Below are 11,685 nucleotides of genomic sequence, written 5' to 3'. Positions count from 1 at the left end.
TATATAGATAGATAGATAGATAGATAGATAGATAGATAGATAGATAGATAGATAGATAGATAGATAGATAGATAGATAGATATATACACACACACACACATATATTATCCCAGAGGGTGACAAGTTCAGAAGGAAGCTATGTTTAGCCACCTAGGAATAAAGTATTCAATATAAGTGTGTGAGTGGAAAAATATTTAATCCATCAATGCATATGGCAAAACAGAATACATATTTTGTCAAATTGATGGTTATGGAATAAATATATATGCAAGTATGTGTGTGTGCCCATCTGTTTATCTTTCTTTCTTTAATCAGTCAATCAATCAAATGCTTGTGTAAGCATGGTATAGTGAGTCACCATGTAGTGCTCAGATAAATCTGAATCTTAAACTCACAACTTCTTTAGTGATGTTAAGTAGTGGGAGGGAAGAGAGTCAGCTGTAAGAACAATCATCATCAAGTGGATATGAAAGTAAAAAGACAGACAAACAATAACAGATGTACAGAATGTATTTATATGAAAAATTGCATTTACAATTTGCAAGATTTTTATACATTTCATATAGATATATTCCTTATGCCTGTTTTTCTCCTTGTATATATATATATATATATATATATATATATATATATATATATATACACACATATATATAATATATCAATATTTAGGTTAGTTAAAATATGTTTGTGACATATTTCAACTGCTAAAAGGCAAATTCACTGCAGTTACTGTGGAGAAAATATGTACCTTGTGGTAAAAACACCTGGTTTGTTCAGTGTCACCATCTATCAGGAATCCCAGACTTTGATGTTTTGAGTTTTTTTACTTTTGTCAATGTACCTAAGAGAGGAAACTCTGAACAACTTATAAAATAATAGATTTATGTAAAATTCAGTCAACAATGTTGACTGATTTGCGCTGGTAGATCACCCAATCAAGGAAAATAACAAAATGTGAGCACCAAGCAGTATTGAATACTTTGAATATTTGATGTATTCAATGTTGTTTACCTCACTGTGAGCTGTATGTTATCATATCTAATCATACTTGGCATCATAAATGTTGATGTGCCTTGATTTTAATGAATCCTAATAACCAAATTATGTGTGTATAGATGAGCTTCTTTCAGTTTCCATGTTTATATCTAGCAAATCCACTCCACTCATAAGGCCAGGGTTTTAGTAGACGCACATGCCAATGGGCTATGCAGTAGCATAAACATACCTATGCCATGCACACACATCTTGCATACATCTATATATTCATGTATTAATTTATTGCAGATATCAAGCCATCAGTTCATTGGTTGTATAAAAAGCTTAAAGATGAACAAAAAACTTATTTCTGAAACTAACTTTGGTAAGAAGCAATCTGTGAAACCATGCTATGACAAAGATGAAGATGGTGTTTTCATTGGTGCGAGAGGAGGTCATATTAAACTTTGTAAGTAAATAATTATTCTTTCTTTTATTCTTTTAACTGTCTCAGTCATTTGACAGCAGCCATGCTGGAGCACCACCTTAAAGGGATTTTAGTCAAAGAAATCGACCCCAAGACTTATTCTTTGGAAGCTTAGTACTTATTCTATCAGTTTCTTTTACAGAACTACTAAGTTATAGGGACCTAAACACACCAGCATCAGTTGTCAAGTGATGGTAGAGGGGCAAACACAGACACATACACATAAATATATGCATATATATATATATATGTATATATATATACAGTTTCCATCTACCAAATCTTCTCACAAGGCTTTGGTCAGCCCAAGGCTATAGTAGAAGACACTTGCCCAAGATACTATGCAGTGGGACTGAACCCAGTACCATGTGATTGGGAAGCAAGCTTCTTACCACACAGCCATGCCAGCACCTATAAAAATGATGAACAGCCTTAATTTTTTAACCTTGGGTTCTCATCAAGTTAAGATTTTTCTCTTTCACATTCCCATTCCATCCCATCCATCTTCTCTGCCCACTATTTATGGGAGTAGAGTCCTCAGACACCTTCTCCATAAAGTCCTATCAGAAGCAACAATAATTAAACTTTCTGATTGGATTCCCAAGTGTGACCAACTGAGACTATGGACATTATCTAACCATTTTGTTCTTGGTCTACTCCTATTTCTCCTTCTTGGATGGTTCAGCTTGAAGAATCTGTCTGGCAATTCTTTCCTGTGATATTCTAATTGCTTATGACCTCTCAATGCTGAGAAGTAGCAGCTCAACATGGAAAGACTGCCTGTTCTCTGAGCTGCATAAGTATTTCCCAATGTAATGGCAACAGCAGTGATGAGTGGGTGGTAGTGGTGACAGTGATCAAGGGGACCGATGACCAAAGTAATCAACCACCATGACTATTCCTTTCGCTTCTTGAAAGTTAACTATCCAGTACTACATTATGTTTTGAGTGTGTGTTAGCTACAATTTCTAGCAGGTCAAATAATTGACAATGATGCAACTTTCTGAGCTCTGCTTTGCTTGTGTTGTCAGAAATTAAATCCTCCTCCTCCTCCTCCTCCTACTACTACTACTACTACTACTACTACTACTACTACTACTACTACAAGACACATAATTCTGCTTGCCTCAGTCACCTTAGCTAGTAAAGCCACTTCTGCTTGTCATCTATTATATTAAAGGGATAATGATAGATTCCTGTGCTTTAAAATATCTGGGATTGTAAAAGTGTATGATAAAGAAGTTGAGAGATAGATAGAGAGAGAGAGAGAGAGAGAGAGAGAGAGAGAGAGAGAGAGAGATTCAAATGTGAAAGAGTAGGGGTATGTGTGTATGTGCACATACCATTAGCATTAGCATTAATATGTGTGTGTATGTATGCACAAAGATAAAGGAATAGAAGTAGTCAAGCACTACAGCTGTTTCAAAAGGGGCACTTATGGCAAATGATTTCCAACAAAATAGCCACATGCAGCTGATGAAAAGGACATCAGGTGACTGAAACATTTGTAATGTTACATAATATGCACCCTTTTGAAACATCTGTAGTTCTTGACTACTTCTTCCATTCCTTTCATTTACAGACTTGATTATTGCATAATAAGCAACATTTGTTGCTTTCAAGCTTGAGTTGTGTAATGTCTGTCATCTTATCTGAATTTTCTGATGAACCTTGATATGTTATAAAGTGTATTTGATGCATCAATTAATAAACTTTATTGATCAACTAGCAGAGATACCTGGCATTGCCCGTGTCACATGGAATTAAAGAATTAGACTTTTCTTTCATATTTTCTCTAATGAACTGGAATACCTATGATTCGAATTTCATCAAAATTGCAGATAAAGAATTTTAATGAGGGTTCTTTCCCTCTTTTCACACCCTAACAAAAATTATAATCATGACATATTTATCCCATACTACTCTGCCCAGATTCCAAAATCCAAATCTTATAAAACCTATTCAAAAGTTTTTGCTCCTGAAAATTAGAGCACATGGCGCTCTAAAATGTGGGAGTTAAGGCCCCTATTAGTGGGGGTCTTAAAGTCAACCAGAGAAGTTGAATTGTTGGGAATCTTTTTTAACTCATATCTTATATCTATTGTTCAAATTTCTTTGAAATTGGAAATATATGAATGTTCACTGGGTTTATAATAGAGAGCAAAGCTAAAGGAAACCAAAAGACGAATGATCACAATAAGCAGTCAGCTGCCCTACTGTAGTTGATACCACTCCCCAATGTAGGATTCTTCACCATGCAGGTTACTGGCACAGCCATAAGATGCATTACAGTGCTTCCAGTAGAAAATATTATTATTATTATTAGTAGTAGTAGTAGTAGTAGTATATAGACAGAGTAGAGTAGAAGGCCCTTGTCCAGTGTGTTATGCAGTGAGTATGAACCTGAGCCCACATGGTTTCGAAAGAAGCTTCTCAGCTACCACACCATACCTACACCATACATACATACGTGTGTGTGTGTGTGTGTGTGTATGCATTCATGTACGTGTGGTAGGTTCAGTACAATTACTCTGCTCTCAAGGCTGTTGTAGAAAACACACTTGCCCAAAGGGCTGTGGAATATGATCAATCTGAAGGCTGTATTATTGCAAAACAAGCTTCTTAGCCACATAGTTTAGTTGTTGCTGTCTTCATTTTTGTTGTTGTTGTTGTTGTTTAACCTTAGGTTAGTACTGATCAAGCAGGCTTATGATCAAGGACATTCCAGTTTCAATAATTAATCTTGTTTTTTACCTAAAATAGTGTTTCTCGGATAATATCATCCAATGAGTCTTTCCATTATTGAAGTAGTTATATGTGATTCAGTAGCCATATGGCTGCTATTTCTAGCAGGTGAATCACCATGTAGAGGGTCATCTCATTGAGAGAGAGGGAGAGAGAGCACTACAATATGTCTTTTACTATTTTAAATGTTTATTCCTTTTTCATTTGCAGTGGACAAGTTCTACGTTGGAAATGATCTGACAGTTTCCTTTGAAATACGACCTCGGACTATTAATGGTGTTCTTTTCGCTGTTCATGCTACCAAAGAATATTTAGTAATTGGAATTAAAAATGGAAATGTATGTTAATTTTTTACTTTCTCCATTTCATTTCTATTTATTTTCAACTGATTTGTTAACCCTTCTCTGACAATATTCCTTATAATCAAACTCTAAGTATTTCAGCAATTGTTCCTTAAAATTAAGATGTTTGAAGAAATTAATGAAATATTGTAATGCTATATATATTGGTATATAATATCATTAATATTGTATATTGGTATATAATATCTGTAATGATGTATTTAAATATTGGTATATAATACTGTAATGGTGTATATTTGTATATAATGTCAGTAGTGATATTTATTGGTATATAATATCATTAATGATGTATTTTGGTATATAACAGTTTATTTTAGTATATAATATCTGTAAAGTTGTATGATATGTTATGGTACATATTGGTATAATGATATATATTGGTATATCAATAGTGGCATATATTGGTATATAATATCAATAACATGGAGGCACATGGCTTAGTAGTTAGGGTGTTGCAGTCCTGATCATAAGATTGTGGTTTCGGTTCCTGAACTGGGTGATGTGTTTGTTCTTGGGTAAAACCATTTCGTTTCACTTTGCTCCAGTTCACTCATTTGACAAAAATGAGTAATCCTGTGACAGACTAGCATCCCATCCAAGTGGAAATATATGCACCACAGAATCCAGGAAACCAGCCTTATGAGCCTACGCAACACTGGATTAACTATTAAGCAAAATAAGCATGTGCTTAGGGAATCAAGGGAAGGAGGGCACCACAGAAATGGTAAATGGTTTATTGCAAAAAACCAATCACTTTAAACTTGCTAAAGTGATATTTGGGATGCCTTATCTCTACTGAGCGTAGAAGTAGATGTGTTACATGAGGTGAATTGCAATTAAAAAAGTAGAAAACTTTTCAAATATAAATGAAGTGGAAGTATACAAAAATAAAAATTAATTTTATGGTTTAATATTGTTATATTGTGAAGGGGCACCAAAATCTTTTAAGTGTTTAGGGCCTCTATAGGCCTAAATCCAACCCTGAGCCTAAGGCTCAGGAAGGGCTTTTGATCTTTCTTTTTTTTTAATATCAATAACAGTGTACATTGCGATGATATTTGTGATGGGATATACTGATGTGTGATATCTACAGTAAAAAATATTAAATAACAACGTTATTTAATTAAACTGTAATTTTTTTTTTCTGTTTAGTCAGTAAGTGTTATTTCCTATTTGCTTCTATCTAGAAATCAAAGGAAATGACTACTATTCTTTTGTGACCTGGACATCAATGTTTTGAAACTGACCTATTTTCCATTACATTTCAGACATTCGGGTTCAGCATTGAGCTGCTCAAGCAGAAATATCATTATTGTAAATATTCTGCTCAATACCACAGATTTGCTTATCAGTTGCTTGACCATAACCACTTGAACATGTCCCTTAGTGACTGACAATATGTGCATCTCTGATCATGAGCAGGAATAGTGGGAGATCATCAAAGACATGTGTTGAGAGGGAGTCTTTGGGGTTTGAATGAATGTAGCAAAAGCAAAATTTGAAGGAAATATTAGTCATTTTTCATACTTTCTGGAGGTAAGCAAATAGCAAATAACAGTTGCTACCCAAGGACAAAAAAATCGTGTTACGGTGTAATATGAATATGTAGATAATGCTGTATGATATATGTAACAGTGTGTATTGGTTTATAATATCTCTAATGGTAGATGTTGGTATATAATATCAGTAATGGTATATAATGGCATATAATGCGGGCTCTGTTTAGCAAAGAAGGTGATAATTTTTGAGAACTTACAAAGGGATTTTTGTATCAGACTTCTGGAAAAACTAACAATCTATACCAGTATACAGAGAATATATATATATATATATATCTTTATATATCTGTATGTGTCTGTATATATTCCTGACTTTATTAAATATTATTTTCCTTAACCTTTTTCAGGTTTATGCTACTGCTAATAATGAAGGTAATGAATTCACTGTCAAAATAGATTCAGCACACAATATGACCATTTGTAATGGCAAAATGTATAAGGTTGAAAGTAAGTTCTATTACCATTATCTTTTGAAAGCAATAGAAATGTTGTGGCCTATGGTTGTGGGCTGGTCTGTGGTGGTGACTTGTAAACTTGATGAATGAAAATATGTCTCTTGGGCTATGCGTAGAAGTAAATGAAGTAAATGAAATATTCCTACAAACATTTAACAGAAGATTTTATTATTACACATAAAGACAAACTGCATTGGCCTTTTATAGATAACAGCAATAATTACATACTAGGAGAGAGATACTGCTTGGAGTTTACTGTAAGTTATTGATATGGCTTGCCCAACATAACTAGAAACAATTGTGCTATATTCACGGTGATGGAAATTCCCATCATCTGTCTGTGCTATCTGTTTTAGCCATTTCCTGGGTCATCTGGTTGGTAAAAATGCATGCCAAACAGTTTTTATTGGGGACCAGAAATCAAATTCTAGAATGCTTATCAAACCTCTCCAAACAATTGCTTCATGGTGACTGGTCAGTTAATACACCAATTGCATGAAACTATGGTGGTTTGCTTGTATTGTCTGACTGCCTCTCCAGGGATTCAGTCTCAAATCCTAACTACAGTATCAAATAAATACTGTATGAAATAAAGTAATCTGGCAAAATCATTACACTGTTGGCAGAAAATCCTTGTGGTATTTTTGTATGCTCTTTATTCTATGAGTTCAAATCCTGCTGAGCCCAGTTTTGCTTCTTGTCTTTCCAGGGTTGATAAAATAAAGTACTAGTAAAATATGAAGGTTCATGGTTGACTAGCCACCTTCACTAAAAATTATTGGCCTTGAGCCTAAAGTAGAGACAGTTATTATTTGAAAATGGGATAATGCTTGACGAAAATGTCATGCTGTTCGTACTTCATATATCTTTAGTTTGTTTCATCTGCCATGGTTATGTCCATACTGGAGTAGCTCGTAAACAAGGCACCACCTTATTCAACTTTTCAAACACATGTTGAGTGTGTGATATGTGTGCATACTATATATATATATATATATATATATATATATATAATGGATTATCCTGTCAAAGACAACATATGATATATATATGTGTGTATGTATATATATATATGTATACATAGATGTATGTATTTACATAGATGTAGATAGGTATCTCATAGATATCTATATATGAGAAATCACATCGTGTCCGTGTGGCTTGACTGGATACAGTCCCCCACCTTCAGCCCTCCCACCACCAATGCCTGGGAATCCGGCAAAGAGTTTGATCAGAACATACATAAACACACTTACAAATGCACACACCCTAACACAGCAGACATCCACCCAACAGACCCTTTTTCACCACCCCCAATATAATCCCCCACACATATTGTACCTCTGCAAACACTCCATGCATACATAAATGCCCTAAAGAATTTAACCAAAGGTTTTAACCAAAACATCAAATTTTTTAAAAATACATTAATGAACACAGATGCATATACTGCCTTTGCCCTTGCCCTTCCCTCATTTCCTAAACACTCTTTTCTAGGAAACCCTTGTTGCCTTGCAATACCCCGAGAGATGGGGGTGGTGGTTTGGTACCAAGGGACATAACTCTTAACTTAAACAGTGTTAGATTCATTTCATCGTCTTTTTCAAAGAAACCACAAACCAGATGTGTCCATTCACCTCTAGCAATAGAGAGCAGTCACTCTATTTCATTCCATAGCTGAAGAGCCCAGGATCTTGGACTGTTACCTAACATTTTGTTGAACCCTTAGTGTGAAATCACTTCGTATGATCAGCCGTAATGGATACACTTCAATCAATATATATATAGATAGATGTGTGTGTGTGTGCAAATATTCTCTGAATACATATAACCCCACCACAAGTAATGTAAATGTTTAAAAGATGTTTTAGGTTTTAAAACTCGCACAGAAGACCAGACAAACATAACATGTGTGTACATTAGAGTGTGTATGTATACATTATGTGGGTATCTTGAAAATACTGTGACAACTGTGCACTGCATAGCTACAGGCTGCCCTTTGGCAAGGCACCTTGCCAGGGATATAGTGGAGTTTCAGGACTGCAGCATAGTGGATTGCGAAGAGGAAGCAGAAGAGCTCAACTGAGCCAGTGGTACTTCTTGCATTGATACTGAGCAGAGAAGATCAACAATCAGTATCACCAAGCTCAATCAAAAGAGTAACTGCAATGCATCCACAGTAGCAGTGTCTATGGTTGTGTAATCAGCCAGTGAAAGATTCATGAAAACTCAAGCTCCCAATTCAAATTGAATAATAGAATTCGTTTGTGACAGAGAGTTACAGGAAATTATGCAAGCAGCACACCATACATGTGTGTATATGAATGTTACCAAATAAAATAGCCTGGTGATCACTCAGTGCTCCAAGTAGAAATTTTTTACTTTGAAATATCTAATTTAAATTAAAGGCCACAACTTCACTTTTATTCTGATACTTTATTTCATTCTGTTATTTTTTACAGTTTCTATTTATCTAATTCTAATTTTGATTTCTCTTCTGTAGTGTCAAAGTTTAAGCACTACCTTACTTTAGGTATGAATGACTTCAAAAGAGTTGAAGGATTTGGTATACAAGGTATTAGTGAGACAAAGACTAATGATCCCCTCTACATTGGAGGTGTACCAAGTAAGAGGACAATTTCTTGATTTATTTTATTTATTTTTGATATAACTGTGTGGTTAAGAAGTTTGTTTTGTAACCTTGTGGTTCTGAGTCCAATCCCACTGTTTGAAACCTTGCGAAAGTGCTTTTTATTATAGCCCCAGCTTAATCAAGGCCTTGAGAGTGTATTTGGAAAATGGAAGCTGAAAGAATCCTGTTGTACTATATACATTTGAATAATATATGGAATGTATATCTGAGAGTAGAATAAAACTGGAGGCGATTTAGCTTATCTTATCATTTATGAGTTCAACTTCCGCCGAGGTTGACTTTGCCTTTCATCCTTTCGGGGGTCAATAAATTAAGTACCAGTTATGCACTGGGGTCAATGTAATTTACTTAATCCCTTTGTCTGTCCTTGTTTGTCCCCTCTATGTTTAGCCCCATGTGGGCAATAAAGATATAAGAAACGTTAGCATGTTATGCCTACAAGCAATAATAAAAAGATAAACTAAATCTCCAGTTTTATCCTATCTGTGTGTGTGTGAATGAATGAATGAATAGCTTTTCTGATGATTATCTTCCACTTAAATTATTAGACATTTATAAATCATATTGTGCCTCACAATTTGTAAATATTTAATCATTAAATTGGAAAATAACTATCAGAGTCATTCATTTTGTCAACTATACACTATTGTACCAAGGATTTGTTTTATGTTTGATGAAGTCATGAACGAGAAACGGGAACAAAGAATTCATTGATTCTCATGCTCAATTTATGTTTGTATATTATGACACAAGTCAGAAGTTTATTTTTTAAGATTAATTTATTCACACTCAGTATTGTTTGTGGCTTAATTTAAATAAATTAGTTATTAGAGATAGTTGACTTTTTCATCTTCAAATGTGGGATACTACTTTTGTGGGGAATATGAAAATCATAAAATATTTCTTAGGGGTGTTAAAAAGTGTATGAACCATTGATTTAGAGCCTATCTGTCTACTGAGCTTAAAAAATTTTTAAAGTAAGTTCTTAATTATAATAATAATGAGCTTATTGTATACAGTGCTACAATTTGGTCAGAAAAGTGTAAAAGTGGGGAGAAAGCAGCCATAAATCAAATAAAGAAATACAGCAAGAAAGTCAAAAGTACATGCACAGTACACAAAATAGAACACAAAGAATAGAAAAGTGAACATTAAAAGAGCCATAAAGGAAAAAGGTTGTATTGGCATGCCAAGAGTAGTGTTGGTGAATATCAGGAAGCATGCTGGTGACATATAAAAGATGCCCAATACACTCTGTAAAGTAGATGGCATTAGGAAGGGCATCCAGCTGTAGAAACCATGCCAAAACAGACAACTGGAGCCTGGTGTAGCTATCCGTCTTATCAGCTCCAGTCAAACCATCTAACCCATTCCAGTATGGAAAACGGATGTCAAATGGTGAAGGTGGTGGTGGCGACGGCGGCAGCGGCGGTGAAACTGTTTTCAGACGTCATAGGTACTTAGTTATTTGTGATTGATTTTATAAGTTGGTTCATGAATGGTTGAGGTTTTGATTTAAAAAGGAGTGACCAAAGTTGTTGTTGGGAAGATGAATAATCTTGTGGACTTCTACAAAGTCAAAACTTTATAAGTAAACCTTACAGTTCATTTCTTTGACAAAAGATGGATCAGCTAATTATTGAGAATGCACTGATTTTGATTTCCATCTGTGAAATTAATGTTAAATTAATTATGTTTACTTTCTCTTTCAGATCCTGCTGTCACTCCTGGAGTACAGTCAGCAGAACCTTATATTGGATGTATCAGAAATCTAAAGATCAATAGTCAGGAGTATCCATTACATGCTGGCACACCCAATGGAGATGTTCAATTGGGTTCATGTCCCACTATCTAGAATGGCCTAGCCAGTGAAAAACCACCTGATTCTAACTCATCAAGCATTTTCATTTTCCAGTGAAATGCTTCTAACTTTGTTATTATGGAATATCCAAACGGGCTTCATTTACAGATTTCTTTATTTACAGAGTTGGTTCTAGTTTATTTTACGTGACAATGATGTGCTTATGTATTATAGTAATAAACAAATTAAAATAAGAAACATGAAAATGGCTTCCAAGAAATCTATACACAGGGTCCATTAGTTCACTTGCAACTCCTTAGTTTTCCTTTAATTTTAGTTAGGAGTGGTAGGAGAGGGATAAATATGTATATGTATATATAACAAATAATAAATGAGTATATGCATATATACGTACAAATATGTGCATACCTGCATCTACCTGTATATATAGGTGCATATCTGGGTACGTATATATATAAGAAATAATTAAGATTCGGTTGAATTAAGTACTTAAGGTGAAGTACAAAATCAGTCCAGTATTATCAGCACATAATTATATATATATAATTATATGTGTATATATATAATTATATAATATAATATAATATATATATAAAATTATATATATATATATATATATATATA

General features: G+C 34.2%; 1 protein-coding gene across 1 annotated transcript in view; it reads left to right on the top strand.

The window, feature by feature from the left end:
- Window positions 1–11,306, top strand: part of LOC106878847 (laminin subunit alpha) — a 249,900-nt gene extending 238,594 nt beyond the window's left edge. Inside the window, exons 73-77 of the mRNA XM_052970907.1 lie at window positions 1,288–1,447; window positions 4,421–4,548; window positions 6,479–6,578; window positions 9,090–9,212; window positions 10,952–11,306. Of these exons, the coding sequence (XP_052826867.1) occupies window positions 1,288–1,447; window positions 4,421–4,548; window positions 6,479–6,578; window positions 9,090–9,212; window positions 10,952–11,094 (654 nt within the window). The 3' untranslated portion in view covers window positions 11,095–11,306. The remainder of the gene's footprint in view (window positions 1–1,287; window positions 1,448–4,420; window positions 4,549–6,478; window positions 6,579–9,089; window positions 9,213–10,951) is intronic.
- Window positions 11,307–11,685: the final 379 nt, after the last annotated feature.

The sequence above is a fragment of the Octopus bimaculoides genome, chromosome 9 (genome assembly GCF_001194135.2).
Source record: "Octopus bimaculoides isolate UCB-OBI-ISO-001 chromosome 9, ASM119413v2, whole genome shotgun sequence".
Classification (NCBI taxonomy): domain Eukaryota; kingdom Metazoa; phylum Mollusca; class Cephalopoda; order Octopoda; family Octopodidae; genus Octopus; species Octopus bimaculoides.
Note: the sequence above shows the minus strand (reverse complement) of the source record. Positions and strands in the feature narration are given on the sequence as shown.